Raw genomic sequence first — 16,328 nt, forward strand, 5'->3', positions numbered from 1 at the left:
CCGGCCTCTTATTGGCTAGCTCTTACATATTTATCTAACCCATTTTTAATATTTTGTGTATTCTGTCTGTTTACTCCACCCACCTAAGGGATGGCCTATAAATGGGCCAAGACAGTTTCTTTATTAATTAACCAATGAAAGCAACAGATAAAATACAAGAACCACCTCCATCAAGATTTCATCTCCAATGTTCTCCTTTTCCCCATCCATCAAGAAACTTTGTGTTCCAGGTGACACAGGGGAACCATGTCAAGGGTTTGTCAACCACTCTGAAGTGGTTGAAAATTTTAGTTTTCTTGAAAGCTAATGAGTTAGACCATGCCATATTCACAAGTACCCTTGGGGTAGAGGAGTCATGACAGCCATTTCAAGCGTCCTTATAACTCAGCAGGCAGAATGAACTTTGGACTGGTACTCATCTCCTTGACTCTCAGGTCCCAGTGGGAGGATACAGAAATACTAAGAAGGATGAAGCTTGTAGGATGCTTGCATCACAGCTGAGAAAACCAGACCTCAGGGAACTGCAATCTTTTGCAAGCAAACACACCTGCATAACCTTTCCCCTGGTGTGTGTCATACTAGGCAGTAAATATACTCTAAGAAGCACTATCTGTAGCTTTCAGTGGTGTTTACCATCCTTGCAAAGAGCCTGGCTCAAAAGACATCAGCACTTCTGTTCCCAAGACACAAACAGAAGAGACCCAGGGAGAAGGGTCTCTGCACATTCCACCACCTGGCTGCACCATCTTGGTTTCTGACAAATTTTTACATCAGTGTGCTTTTCTTCAGCCTCTGTGATTTAACTCATGCCAGAGATGGGGAAAATCTTCAGCTAATCATCTTTAGCATTTACTTACCAGTCCCGTCTACAAAGCTACAAGTATCCAGGTTGGGGTAACCCCTGGCAGATCTGACCAGTTGCCCAATAGAAGGGTTTAGAATAAGAATCTGAGCAGATGTTTTCCTTTTTATCACATTAATTGGCATATATCTTAATTTTATAGTCTGATAGATTTACTATGATACTTTGATAGAGGGGTTTAGAATAAGAATCCAGGCAGAGTATTTTTTCCTTTTTATCACCTTTAATTAACATGTATCTTAATTTACAGTCTGATAGATTCACTATGACACTTTAATATGTCCATATATTATGCCTTGATTACACTTACTTTCCCCTCTACCCCCTCCCACCATACTTCCTTCTCTCCCTACCCCTTATCTTCCTTTTCTCTTCCCCTTATAGTCCTACTACTACTCTGGGTTATCGTCTTTTGAGATAAAACAGACAATACTTTGTCTGGATTTTTTCAATGTACATGACGATGTCATTTTCCATCCAGTTTCCCTTCTGGGTGTGTAAGTATCCATCCAATGTTACAGACACATCATATTTTCTCTATCCAGTCATCTATTGGCAGGCTTCTGGGCTGATTCCATAGTTTAGCTACTGTGAACACTGCCTCTATTGACAAGAATATTCAGATATCTCTTGTTAGTTGCTGAATTCCTTTCCTTTGGGTGTTTACCTAGAATTGATACAGAGAGATCACAGCAGCACAGCAGTTTTGATATTTTTTGAGGACTCACCATACTGTTTTCTTCAGTAGGTATACTAACTCACTGTGCCATTTGGTCTGCTTGACTGAACTGAGAGATGCCAAGGGCTAGTGAGACATGTTTGGCATATTTGTGGAGGCTTTCTTAGAGAGTAGCCTCCCTGACCCCGATTTTCCAGCTGTCTAAACATTTATAACATACAGCTTCTTCAAAGTCCCTGCAAATAAATAGGTATCTTGGGAGGACACATAAAATATTCTGACATTGAACAGGTATCCAAACAAAGCTTTTCAGATTAGTCGACGTGAGAGATCAGTAACTTGTACTCTGAGCTTTTGGCTAATGTTCTAAAGAGTCCAGAGTCACTTTACAGTCCTTCAAGGATTCATAAGTTTTGTGTTTTCAGAGCAAGAGGACCAGACATAATTGCAAATAGATGGCCCAGGTTATCCAGTCTCTCAAAATGCCTCTGTTGTAGTTTCCTCAGAGTTCTATATTTAGAACAGGTGCAAGGCTACTGGCTAAGATGATTCAGCCTCATAGACTATTCTAGCCAGGAATGCACATAAGCCTTGCACTTTACCATTGCAAAGAGACTGGACAACAAATGTTATGACTAGTATTTCCAAGTCTTGACTATTATCTCAATTTTCTCAGGTTCCCTAAAGATTCTGTTACACACAGAAAGCAGGAAGCAGTCTAGAGAACACAACATCCACATTCCCAAGAGGTGAGGTGGGTGGGTTATGGATATGTGTCATCATTTAGGGGAATTGGTTACAAATTTTTACTGGTCATGTTCAGGGAGAAAACTAAACATGTTAGATTCAAGGATCTCTTTCTAAAGAAAAAATGGGGCATATAATTTTTCTTCCTAAAGAAAAAAATTATCAGATAAAAGGGTGGATTATTGAGTCTACTTTTGAACAACTACTAGTCTCAAATATTTTACATTGGTATGAAATTTTTTATATTGATAAAAATTTATGGTTATTTTTGTTATACTATATATATGTTTCTATTGTTGTTTAAGGTATTGTAACTATGTAGCTCATTTAAAAATGTAATATAAAGTCTTAGCTCCTAAAAATACTTAGGATAATAAAGAAATACAGGTGAATAGTCATCTATAGCAATCAAACATATAGTCATTTTAGATATGTTTTCAAGGTGATACAGAGATATATTTTAGATAGAGAGGTGATCTTCAAACACGTAAAGACCTGTAGGATATGGCATTTAAAATGTTTTAATGGCATAAGGTTTTTTCATTACAATAAAACCTGTCTAACACTGACAGCACTAATTTATTTAAAAAATGAATGATGGGCATCAAAGAAACTCCATGCGGAGTTTGCTTTCTTTATGGCAAAAAACTAGCCATATGAGCATGAAGTTGCCCTTACCTTGACTTCTAACAGTATGCTGTCCAAATTGGACAAGCAGGACACAAAAGAAGACAACTGCCAAACTTGGCCAAGACAAGTAGGAGAGTCCTTCAAAATTCCTGCTTAACAGAAAAGTCTCTCAGATATTTTAGGCCCATGGGCTCAATATGGGTATCTCAACATTGCAAGGAATCTTGGGGTGACTTTTTCCCACAATGAGATGTCTCTGCCATTTTTGAGTTGTGGAAGTTACTTGCTCTGCACTTCCTGTTTTCTCAAGTAATATTATATCTCCTTGGGTTTCTAATGGGGTTGAAGACAAGATAGTTACAGTTTGGCTTGTTATGAAATACAGAAAAGAAACTCACAAAAAGAGGTGCAAAGTGTATGAGGTTGAAAGACATAAAAACTTAAATTGTTTACCTAAGAAAATGTTTTGAGGTCTAAAAAAAGATATTTTCAGGTTGAAAATACAAGCTGTGATAAAAAATGATTTAAGTATAAAACTTCAGACTCACTAATATAGGATAAATAATAGAGTACATTCACTGAATTTACCGAATACATATGAATTGGACATTGTGAATGTAGCTCTTGAAAATTGTTCTTATTGTATATAGCTTTACTTTGCCAAAGTTAAAACTTTGCCTTTTTATTTGGACAATATCTGACAATTGTTCTTGTTGTATATGGTTTTCCTGTGTTAGAGTTAATACTTTCCCTTTTATTTAGACAGAAAAGGAGAAATGTTGTGAAATAATTTTTTGTACACTGTGAGAATTTTTTGCCACCTTATGATTGGTTTAATAAAGAGCTGAATAGTCAATAGCTAGGCAGAAAGAGTTTAGATGAGACATCGAGAGAGAGAGAGAGAGAGAGAGAGAGAGAGAGAGAGAGAGAGAGAGAGAAGAGTAGGAGAAGATGAATCCAGGCATGAGAGATGCCAGGGAACATGGAGAAGAAGCAGGAGGCACAAGATAAAAGAGAGGCAAAAAAAGCACAAAACAAAACATAGATTAATATAAATTGGTTAATTTAAGTTATAAGATCTAGTGGGACAAGCCTAAGATATAGGCTGAGCTTTTATAATTAATAGTAAGTCTTCTTGTCATTTTTGTGAGCTGGCAGCAATTCCTTCCCCCCAAAATGTCTACACTACTAAGATCCTTCTCAAGATGTCTCCTGGTTATTTCACTTTCAGTGTTTTCTGAGTGAAAAACTGCACTTTGTCTTCCTGTAAATCTTACCTATTACAGAAAAGAAGTTATAGTCAGACAATATTCCCTATTGACTTAATGCTGGTAGGTCCTTGATAAGGGGTTACCATTAATGAATAAAGAAACTAATTTGGACTTATAGCAGGGCAGAACTTAGGTAGGTGGGGAAGACGGAACTGAATGCTAGGAGACTAGATTTCTCTAAACTGCCCAGGCTCAGTTGCATGCTTTAGAGCTCACAACAAAGGCCATACAACAGTTGCCATGTCCTACTTGTGACTCTGTCTCATACCTACAACTTTTGGAGATCTCATTCAATACACTCTCCAGTCGCTCAGTTATTTAGGAGAATTACCATACTTTCTTTATTTTGAGAACCCAATAAAGGAGATGGTGTTTCTCTTGCATGTCTTGGTTTATATAGGTAGGTGTGCTCAAGGTGAGGTTATTTTTTGTCTCTAAATTAGCTAATCCCCTGTGACATCAGCTATACCATAGATGTCAGTGTATAAGGCATAAAAACATAAGATGTGGCTAAGACAAGGAGTAATTGTAAAGCTAATTACTGAGAGCAAGCACATCAGGTTATCAAGAAAAGAGAATAGTATATGGGTGACTTCCCAAAAGCCCCTCTGTTTTTTCTCATCAAATGTCATGGGGTCATCTCTCAAATCTCTGGTTTTTCTCTTGAAAGAAGACCTGTAGGGCCCTTGATGTGACTTCTGTAAGTTTCTCCAATCTCCCACACATCTAGTAATGCGTTGACACCATATTCCAGTGATTTCTTCCTCACCGGTATCACTCCTCTCATCAGCTGGTGACTCTCCCCAAGTGGTATGATAAATCTCAACCTGCCTTGGAACAAGGTACCAGGGCTCCACTTCTGCCAGGCAGGAACTTCTCCAGGTGGAAAGCTGACGTAATCCTTTGAGCATCACAGAAAGACATTTCCCGGAGTGTCATAGCTGCTTACAGTGGGAGGGGGCAGCCCCTGGAGTCTCTCCCTGTGTTATAAGGTACCTGGATCTGTGGAGGAGAGAGTTCTGTAAGATCTTTCCAGGTGACAGGTCTTCCTTAGTGCATTCTGAAGGGACAAGACCACCATGATCTTGGCAATAATCCTCTTCATGGCTGCATGCCTCCTGGTCCTGGGGGTCAGTATGTGGGTTCTTATGGAGGAGATCTTCACTGTCCGTATTCCTTTTCCCATCACCCACCGAGTGAGATTTCACATTCTACACTATGTATTCCAGCTGACAATAACATTGGTAAGTTTTGTTTTCAACGACTGTGTTCTGCCTGGTGTAGACAAAATCCCAGCCTTGGGAAAGGATTTGGCAAAGATCCATATAATTTAAGAGCGCCTGATAATATACACTGGTCAGTGATGATGACAGACATTGTGATAAGGACTTTGTAAATACTGTGGCTCTATTACAGTGTCCATTAAGTTCTCTCAGTTCATATACTACTGGCATGGGGACAGTTACTTTGGAAGAAATTCATGGAGAAGGTTTCTGATGAGGACTGTAGAGTCTGTGTGATAAAAATTGGGGGAGGAATTACATGTGGTGGTCCTACCTTGGTAGAGTAGCATAAAGCTATGTCTTCATCACCAGCTGGGAAAAATGGGCCTACTGTTCTTTTGGTAGAAATAGAATCTTCAGTTAGGTGTAGAAGGGTTTGACATGTTGTGATGCCCTGGTCCCCATGGTTCTTGGTATATTTTGCATGTTTGAAACCAGAAGTCTTAAACCACAGCACAAGATTTTAATACCTTCTTGGTATAGGTTGTTCCCATTTAATTTTTAAAATGTTTTCATTATTTGATAATTTCATATAATGTACTTAGATCGTATTCACCCTTCTTACCTCTCCTGCTACTTCTACCCTCTCCACTCCCCGCCCACACAACTTTGATTTTTTAATTAATTAATTTATTTTCATCAAGTCAAGTTTCTGCATTCTTGGGAGTTGAGCCTGCCCTGGAGTCTTGTCCACCACCAGGGGTCACATCATTTAATAAACAGACTTTTCCTCACACAGATGCTATCGCATGTCAACAGCCCCTCAGCTAGTACTGGAGTTCTGTGTCCTACCTTTCTTCCCTCTGTGCTGAAAGTTCAGTCTGGCTTGTGCTTGAGGAGGTCTTGTACAAACTGTGATGTTGCTTTGAGTTTGTATATGCTACAGTCTTGGTATGACCAGAGGCCACTGTTTCTTTCAAGTTTTCTACTTCCTCTAGCTTTTATAATCTTTCTGTACACCTTTCTGTGAAGACCTCTGAGCCTGGGAGAGGAGTTTGATACAGATGTCCCATATAGGACTAAGAACTCCATAGTGTTTTAATTCTCTGCATTACTACTGTTATTATTTTAAAAATTTGGGAAGGGCAAAATAGTATTGTATTTTCCTTCTTAGACTCTGTTCTCGAGCTTTGAAAATTAAAAGAGAGATTAACTGGAGATAGATGGTTTTTGGTATTTATCACTTTATTTGAATATATAATGAGTATAAGCTAAAAAGCGGTTATATCTGAGGATTTGTATTTTATTTTGACACAGAATCATAAAGTCATAGAGAAATGAGAAAGGAAAGGTGTTAAAACTTTTACAGGCCATACACTGTAAGAAAGTATGTTTGTGGGGAAAAATAAAAACAATAAAAGTTGATTGTTTTTTTAATTGGTTTTTGGAATTTAGACTCATTTTCTCTGTCCTGGGTTTGAGACACAAGAGATGTTTTTGCTTCAAGGCAAATAACAGGAACACAAAATGCTTTTAATTAATTTTTATTCTGAAGTAGCATGTTTGGGGTGGAGTATGAGTCATTCTGCTAAGACATTAGATTTTCACAGGTTCAATCTGAAGGAGCACCTCTGGACAGTGTAGTGACTTCTCTGGAGTCACTTGTATGGTATAAACAGGCAGCCTGATCACAGAACATAAGCTGTGTTCTTTAGGATGAACTGACCTTTAATGAAATTAGAAGCAAGACTGTATCTGTGTTCTTAGGGTGCGTCCACAAGTGAGTTGGCATTGAGTCATAAACTGTGTAGGAGAGTTGGAGGTGTCAAGGTACAGACCAATGGTTATCAACAAACATGCTTTGTGCCCCTTACCCTGAGAATGTTTTCACAGTGTTTAGAGAGACACTGTGGTTGTCCCTACTGGTGGAATTTCTAGGAGGTCACAGACATCCATCACCACAATCTACCTTGTTGAGGTTTTTAATTCTGTGACAATAAGAGCTAACTGAGTATTCTTATCAGGAACAGGTTGTTTACAGTTGATTTTTTTCACCCTTTGAAGATTCTCTTTGGTTTTCTGGATTGATACCACATAGATGCCCAACCCGTGCTTACTGAATAAAAGATCAATAGAGTGACTAAACACTGGGATGGGCATCTGTGCCATACCAAGCTTGGTGAAAAGTATAAGTTGGAGAAGGACCTGAGGATGAATGTCAGGAGACAGACCAGTCATTGTCATCCCACTCTGGGAAACGTCTCTTAGAACCTTCCATCCTCAGTGTATTGCAGAAGAGACAAAACTCCCTCTTCCTTACTTCCTAGCAAACAAAGAGGCTTATGCACGGAGCCAATGCTGTGCTGTGTTTATCTCTCATGACACTCTCAGTCTCTGTGTGTGTGCTCAATGGGACTATGCACTGTGGCACACTGGGCCTTGAATCCAGGTGCCAATCAAGGCGTCCAGCACAGAGGTGAATGCCAAAGACAAACATCACTCATAGCTTCCCTTCTAGTAGCAAATGATGCACACTCATGGACATGCCCAACCTGCTCTCAGAACAGTGCCCTGAATGGAAGCTCATTCTGGTGAAGAAAAAGCAGGAGACCATGAATTCTGCTAGGGAGAGGCAGAAAAAACCTGCCTTGCTGAGAGGTGACACCTGAGCTAGCCGCTTAAAGGCGGCGAGGGAAGAGGCACATGGGTATCTTGTTAGCTAAGAGATCCAGGGGACTGGACTTTGGAGGTTCAGTCTGGAGTTCAGTGTAATGGAACAGGAGAGGAGGGGAAGGGAAGAGGGTGGCATTTGGGGGTGTGGTTGCAGACTGTATAAACTGTTAAAGACATCCTAAGATCATTGGTGTTTCCCCATTAAGATAAAAGGCCACATGGCAAGTAAACTCCCAAATGTCTAATCTTCCAGGTGGAATCCACCACCAGGACATGTGTTGGTGTCCGCCAATATGTTTAGGAGTAAAAAGTTGAACTCACTAATCCAGTACCCATGTCAGTGTTGTAAGTGGCCCGCTTGTTGGTCCCCAGCTGCTCAGCAGCTCTGACTCAAAATAATCACACAGAAACTGCATTAATTAAACCATTGCTTGGCCCACTAGCTTCTTATAGGCTAACTCTTATATATTAATTTAACCCATTTCTATTCATCTGTGTATTGCCACATAGCTATGGCTTACCAGCTAAAGTTCCCAGTGGGGCTCCATGGCTTCTCTCTCACTCTGCTTCCTTTCTCCCAGCATTCAGTTTAGTTTTGCCTGCCTAGCTCTGTTCCCCTATATCTCTGCTATAGGCCCAAAGCAGTTCTTTTTATTAACCAATGATATTCACAGCATACAGAGGGGAATCCCACATCATGTCAGTCAGTACAGAAGTCATAGTCCAAAGTTGTCCTGTTGTGAGACATTTGTGGCTACCAGGTTCTAGTCTCACCTTTTCCTCCTCAAAAATCTAAAGTACCTGTGGTGGTTTGAAAGAAAATGACCCCAAAGGGAATGACACTATTAGGAGGTAGGGCTTTGTTGGAGAAAGTGTGCCACTATTGGGATAGGCTTTGAAGTCTCCTATGCTCAAGATACTGCCCAAGTGTCTGAGTCTACTTCCTGTTGCCTGCATATCAAGATGTAGCAGCTTTCTCCAGTGCTCTCTACCTGAACACCACCATGCCACCCCATCATGCTGATAATGGACTAACCTTCTAACACTGTCAACTGCCACCTCAATTAAATGTTTTCCTTGATGAGGTTTGTCATGGCCATAGTGTCTCTTTATAGCAATAGAAACCCTAATTATGACAGTGGCCTTGACTTTCAGGCTTACCAATGGATTCTATCCCTGTCATTCACTCTTAAAGAATACCACAAGTTTCTGACAAGCACATAGTTGATGCTCAGACTATCATGAAAAAGATAATCACCATAAGCAAACTTCACCATTTGGTAATTTTCATAACCCATCCACTTTACACCACCCAGAAGTCCTAGAGTACATACGCATTAATCTTGCTTTGTGGATGAGAGAATTATGAGAATAGTTGTCACTGAGTCACGTAGTTTGGAGCACATAGTTTGGAGAAGAAATTGAACTAGGCATGGGCCTCACAGCTGCAAAGGATGCACCGAGAAACTTCAAGTCTCTGTGGTAGGCTTTGGGCCAGCACTCAACTTTACTGTATACTGTGTGTGACAGAGGCTATCATGTGAGTCATAAAATGACCACGGGACTAGAAATAGTGGCTCTCCTCATATTTTTGTTTGGGTCTTTGTGTTTGTTTTTGGTCAATCAAAACAAAACATAAACACTATACACAGCTACAGCTCTGGCTGTCCTGGGATTCACTATGTAGACCTCCAACTCATAGAGACCTGCTTACCTCAGCCTTTTAAATGCTGTGATTAAAGGTGTGCACCACCACACTCAGTCTCGTGATGTATTTTTAAGGAATGGGTAAATCAATGTGAAGAAGCACCCGATGTACTTAGGAGATGAAGTGCCAGGTGAGAGAAATGAGCTGGGAACTAGCATAGGATCAAAACTGTGGGACCACTGTTGCAAAGGCCACTGGGAAATCCTGACGACAAGGAGGAATAGCTTTTCTCTCCTAGTTTGTGTCCCTCATCTCCTAGACCTTCACAACTAGGCACTGATTTACTTACAGAAACAATTCCATCCAATTAGAAGCTTTGGCCAACTCCTGAGTTGACCCATACAGTATGTTGGGCCACAGCACTAGAGAGGAAGGAATGGATGACGGTGGAAGGGAGCCAACTGTCTTTCCCTTCTATCTCCCTGCAGGGGAATTTACTGGAAAAGATGAAAATTTGCTCCATGCCCCACTTTTTCCGCTTCATCCAAGACCTGGTGGTGCCAAAGAATAACTATGGTGTGTCGGTAAAGAACCTGCATTTTGGAACAATCCCTGTGAGACTATTCCGGCCCAAGACTGCCTCCTCTGGCCCCCGACGAGGCATCATCTTCTACCATGGAGGAGGTTGTGTGTTTGGCAGCTTGGGTAAGAAGTGTTTCTGAGGTATAGGGGGGTTCTTACAACTGACATAACTACATCTACATTCCATTGGGAATTCTTGGGAGGGATACAAAGAAAGCAACAGCCAGAAATCCTTCTGAGGAGACCAGACAGAGCCCAAGGGTTATGCCAGTCAATAAGGTTGTGGTTTCCATGGAAACGCCTTCTATAATAAGCTTTAATCCAGGAGGGGACACAGTGTCACTAGCAGTCAAGTTTTTGGTGTGATTCCTCCCTTCCATTCCTTCCACTGGCTCATCTGAGATCCCCAAATCACACATCCTCAGCTCTGATGAACCAACACAGTGGACGAGGCTGTACCCACTGCACTCTTTCAGTTAGGCGTCTCTTCTCCATTTCTTAACTTGTAGGCTGTTCTGCTTTAAGAACCACAGGGGTCTTAAAAACACGCCTCGTAGAACATTTCTGCAATCTAGTCCCTTCTTTGTCCCCTGTGATGTCCTCTCCCAGGCAGTGACTTTTTGTCCTCTGCTGCACTTGCTCTGCTGTAGCATCATGTTGTGCTGAGCTGTGCTGCTGTGCTGAGCTGTGCTGTGCTGCTGCTGTGCTGAGCTGTGCTGCTGTGCTGAGCTGTGCTGTGCTGCTGCTGTGCTGAGCTGTGCTGCTGTGCTGAGCTGTGCTGTGCTGAGCTGTGCTGCTGTGCTGAGCTGTGCTGTGCTGCTGCTGTGCTGAGCTGTGCTGCTGTGCTGCTGCTGTGCTGTGCTGCTGCTGTGCTGAGCTGTGCTGCTGCTGTGCTGCTGCTGTGCTGTGCTGTGCTGCTGTGCTGAGCTGTGCTGCTGTTGTGCTGTGCTGTGGTGAGTTGTGCTGAGCTGTGCTGAGCTATGCTGCTGTGCTGAGCTGTGCTGAGCTATGCTGCTGTGCTGAGCTGTGCTGAGCTGTGCTGCTGTGCTGCTGTGCTGAGCTGTGCTGCTGCTGTGCTGAGCTGCTGTGCTGAGCTGTGCTGCTGCTGTGCTGTGCTGCTGTGCTGCGCTGTGCTGCTGTGCTGAGCTGTGCTGTGCTGTGCTGAGTTGTGCTGAGCTGTGCTGAGCTATGCTGCTGTGCTGAGCTGTGCTGAGCTGTGCTGAGCTGTGCTGTGCTGCTGTTCTGAGCTCATCCCTCCTGGTCCTCTGGGCATGCTGTTTTGTTCTCAAAACATATCCCCCATGGCTGACTTGGAATGGGTGAATACCCTTTTGATCTTGAGTCTTTTTACAAATGGCCTTTCTCAGGTGACCTCCCCCAATGTCTACCTACAGAACTTTTCTGCCATTCTGAGGTTAAACACCTACCCTCCAGCTCCACCCATGACATCTTACTTGTTAAATGTCTTTATGGCATTTGTTACCATATCAGCTTTCTTTGGTTCCCCAACCCCTGTGTTCCTTTATTTCCTGTCTTTCTGCCCCTAGAAAGAATGGAAATGCTTAGAGAGAGAGACCTGTGTGGTCTGTGTTGCTGGATCCCTAGTGTTTGGCCTTATTGCTTGTAATTTTTGACTGACTTATACACACATGGATATAATTATCTATTGATGGTTGAGTGCAAGGGTAAATTTGCAAAGGAACAAATGGTTGAATGAGTGAGAAGCATGGATATAGGTAGACAAGGACAGATGGATGGTCCTCTCCGTGCGTAGAACAGGATGAGATGGGGGTTACTTGCTGCCACCTAGTGGCAGAAATATCTGTGGCTCTTCTACACCTGAAAGTGTTGAATTAACTATTATTAGAACCCTGTGGGGGTCCCATCCCTGTCCAGTACCAGTTTTCAGTCTCAGAAACCCTTGGAAGCATCTCCTAGATTGTCAGGCTCTTCAGTGGTGTAAAACAGCCATAGAGATGCTCCTTATCTGAGAAGCTGAAGTCCTGCCGTTCCTTTGGTTCAGGGTCCACAGGCATGTGTCCCTATCTCAACCCTGCCCTATCCACTCCAAGCAGAGTGAGTGACAGGTACAAAACTCTAAAACTGGAGCTACTAGGGGTCCTTAGTTGGAGGAAGGATGTGAGTGAGACAGAGCGTAGAGAAGCTGGACAGGTGGAAGGGTCCAGCTCATAAAGGGACTCCATACTGGCTGTCCATTAATGTCACACCTGCTCCCAGTCCCTTCCTACAAGTCAGTTCAGTCCCTGTTGAAGGCAGTCCCAGACAGTCCCTGTACTCAGGGGAGCCTGGATGACGCAAATATACAGCAAGACGGAAGCACAACTGTTCTGAGCTTTAACACAGGAGCTGGCCTCCTGCCTCAGCTGACACTCCTCGACGCATTGGCCTCAGCACCTAGTTTCAGTTCTCACCAGATCATCGAAAGTCCTTGTTTCCACCTAGCGATTGCCCATCATCACTACACTACTTGGTGAAATGTACAAAATCCTGGTTCTTGGTTCCTACTTCAGAGTCCAGTGGGTCCTGAGCAGAAGACGTGTACACAGGCTACCTAGTACCTCTGTATGTCTGCAGCCAGGGCTGGACAGGGTTGAGTTTAAGATGTACTTCTCGGGTTCTAGGCCTGGAGCTGGACCTGAATGTGCAACCCAGCAATCTTAGAGGCTCCACCTCTAAGTTCAGCTATACTCCCCATAACCGAACTGTTTTATCCAGCCTTTGTATATTTCCTATTCAATATGAAACATACAAATGTTACAAGGCCAGTTTTGTCTACAGAGTGAGTTCCAGGATATCTAAGACTACACAGAGAAACCCTGTTTCACAAGAACAAAAAACATATTAAACTCATTCTAAACTCCACCATCTTAGCTTTGTCCATTTCAGACTCCCCAGGCGTTTTGGTCCCCAGTTTCCTCACTATAAAGTTCAATGATACTGAATAGGAGCCCCAAATCCCCTTAAGCCCTGAGAATGGTAACTGGCTTTCCCTGAAGATCTGGCTGCAGTCACTTCAGAGGTGGCAAGGATCAGAAGACAGGAAGGATGTCATCTCCTGACTCTTCTAGATCCTCCTCATGGGCCGCATTGGACCTGCTCTTGTCTTACAGATTGTTACCACAACACATGCAGCTACCTGGCCCGGGAGACGGATTCAGTGTTGCTGTCAGTGGGGTGAGTAACTTACATTAGACACTGACTTCAGCAGGTACCAATGAGCCATGATAGGGTGAGTACGAGATTAGATGGCCTTGCTTTGCTCTGGACCAGTCCGTGGCCATTTAGTAAATGAGATAGAAAGGTGCACTGTGATGTGAAGGAATCTAGGTAGAGAAAAGTTAAATAAAGCACAACAACGGTTCAAAGACCACTGGTAGCTCAAGTTCCAGGGGAATCCAATGCCCTCTTCTGGTTCCTGTGGGCATTGCACCATGCGCACAAACCCATACAAAGACTCATACGTATACACATAATTACAAACTAAATGAAAAATAGTTTAAAAAAAATTCACCACCACAAAAGGCAACTTAAAGAAGAGAGAATTTATTTTAGTCTATTGGGAAAGATTCCAGGAGGGTAAGAGTCCATCATGACTAGGAGGCATGGCAGGCAGCATGTGACAGGCAAGGCCGTAGGAGTAGCAAACCCAGAGCTCACATCCTCAACAGCAAGCACAGGAAGTGGAACAAGGTTATAAACACCCAAAATCCACTGGCAGTGGCATACACAAGGAGACCATCCCTCTTCTCTTCTCTCTTGCTGCCCTTCACTCTCTTCTCTTCCCTGTTATGTCCGGCTGAACCACCTTCATCTTGACTTTAACCTTAGCCTCCCCATTTTTCCAGACAGGCAATAAGACATGTCATTGGCCTGTACTTGTCATGGCTTGTTTTCCCACTTTTGTGGGAATTAGCTTTCAGAGCAATTATCTTTCAACTTGCATAATTTTCTGTGGGATTTGTTGATCTATATGTATTTGAATGGAGAATCTCTGCCAATCCGACACTGGGCAGGGTATTCAAAGTCAAATCGAAAACAATGAGGATAGCCCCAGGCTAGTTTCCTTCCCGTCGCTGTGGAAATTTACCCTGACAAAAACAGGAGAAAGGTTCATTCTAGCTTGCAACTCTGGGTCACAGATTGTCATTAAGGAATGTCAAGGCAGGGGCTTGAAGGCAGCCTGCTTATTAGTCCACAAAGCATTACCTCTGACCAAGAAACTTACTCCACAGCCAAGTACAACAGGGAACACGGAGAATGTTTCTTGCTTGTTGGCTTGGAGGCTCATGTTTAACAGCCTAGGGTTACACTGCCCAGGGAATGGTGCTGCCCACAGTGGTATTGGCTATCCTGTACCAATTAACAATCAAGACAATCTTCCCACAAGACACGCCCACAACCAATTATTTATTTTTTTTTAATTTTTATTTTTTTTGTTTTGCTTTGTTTCTGAGACAGGGTTTCTCTGTGTAACAGCCCTGGCTGATCTGGGATTTGTCTTGCAGACCAGGCTAGCCTTGAACTCACAGAGATTTGCCTGCCTTTGCCTCCTGAGTGTGGTTCAGGCCACAGGTCAATTTGATCTAGGAAGTTCCTTAATTGAGGCCCCATTTGATGGCAGTTGAAGCTAATCAGGGCATCATCTTTATTTGTTTGGGTCATTCTTAAGGTTCAGTCAGGCTCTGTCTCTTCTGGGCATAGAGAGTGCTGTTTGAATAGCCTCCACTAAACCCTGTATGTGTTAGCGTTCTGTATGCTTGTTTGTTTGTTTTTTCCTCCTTAGGTACCGCAAGCTTCCTGACCACCATCACCCTTCTGCTTTCCAGGATTGCCTGAATGCCACCATCCACTTCTTGAAAGACCTGAAAACCTATGGGGTAGATCCTGCTCGGTTGGTGATTAGTGGAGAAAGCATAGGAGCTGGGGCTGTAGCCATTATCACCCAGGTGTTATTGGGCAGGCAAGATCTCCCCCGGTTTCGGGCTCAGGTTCTGATTTATCCAATCACCCAGGTGGTCAATTTTCAGTTACCATCTTACCAGCAGAATCAAAATGCCCCATTCCTACCTAGAAAATTTTTGATGACTTGTGCGTGTAAGTATTTGGCCATTGACCTTTCCTGGATGGATGCTATGTTGAAAGGTATAAATATACCCCTAGACTACTGGAAGATGTATAGGAAATGGCTCGGCTCTGACAACATCCCCCAAAGATTCAAGAGCCAAGGCCTACAACCCAAGTTTCCTGAACCTTTTAATGAGACTGCCTATTTGGAAACCACACGTATTTTTGATTTGGAAGCTTCACCTCTCCTAGCAGATGACAAGACCATTGCTCAGCTTCCTGAAGCATTCCTGGTGAGCTGTGAGTATGATGTTCTCCGCGATGACTGCTTGCTCTACAAGAAACGCTTGGAGGACCAGGGGGTCCCTGTGACCTGGTGCCATATAGAAGATGGCTTTCACGGATGCATACTTTTATTTGATAAGGGCATTTTCTCTTTTCCTTGTTCACATGAGGTTATGAATTCTACAGTCAGTTACATAAAGGGCATATGAGGTCTTGAGGGTGAAGTCAGTAGTTAAACAATTGCTTAGCATGCACAATTAAAACTTTAGCACTGCAAACAAACAACCCTAAAGAAACAAATAAACAAACAGAATGAAAAACAAAAACAAAGTCCATAAAGGAAAATGGAGAAAAAGAAGTATACGACAGCACACATAAGTAGGATAAGTCAAGGATGACCTCTGACATCAGCAAAGGACTTGATGATTCACTGCTGTTCAGATCCCCTTGAGCTGGTTCATCTTATTGTCTCCTCAGCTGGTTTCAAAGCCAGATTAGTAATTCAAAGACAATTATATCACAAGGACTCTGTCTTATAGAGCAGTTTAGTCTCTGATAGATACAAAAGTTGAGGGTGGTTGAACTGTAGAAAAGGAAAGGGTGCTGAAGAGGAGAAGTGAGTCACTTCTTTATGGTTATAACT

At 42.6% G+C, this 16,328-nt stretch overlaps 1 protein-coding gene across 1 annotated transcript; it reads left to right on the top strand.

Moving 5' to 3' along the window:
* Window positions 1–5,268: 5,268 nt before the first annotated feature.
* LOC130884253 (arylacetamide deacetylase-like 4 family member 1) lies at window positions 5,269–15,894 on the top strand. The gene is made up of 4 exons (XM_057785295.1): window positions 5,269–5,433; window positions 10,222–10,438; window positions 13,447–13,510; window positions 15,120–15,894. Exons 1-4 carry the CDS (start codon window positions 5,269–5,271, stop codon window positions 15,892–15,894), a joined length of 1,221 nt encoding a protein of 406 aa, XP_057641278.1.
* Window positions 15,895–16,328: the final 434 nt, after the last annotated feature.

This window comes from Chionomys nivalis, chromosome 11 (genome assembly GCF_950005125.1).
Source record: "Chionomys nivalis chromosome 11, mChiNiv1.1, whole genome shotgun sequence".
NCBI lineage: Eukaryota > Metazoa > Chordata > Mammalia > Rodentia > Cricetidae > Chionomys > Chionomys nivalis.

Coding starts and splice junctions, on each gene's coding strand:
- LOC130884253 (XM_057785295.1), top strand. CDS start 5,269: ATGATCTTGGCAATAATCCTCTTCATGGCTGCATGCCTCCTGGTCCTG. Junction 10,439..13,446: donor TTGTGTGTTTGGCAGCTTGG/GTAAGAAGTGTT, acceptor CTTGTCTTACAG/ATTGTTACCACAACACATGC. Junction 13,511..15,119: donor TCAGTGTTGCTGTCAGTGGG/GTGAGTAACTTA, acceptor TTTCCTCCTTAG/GTACCGCAAGCTTCCTGACC.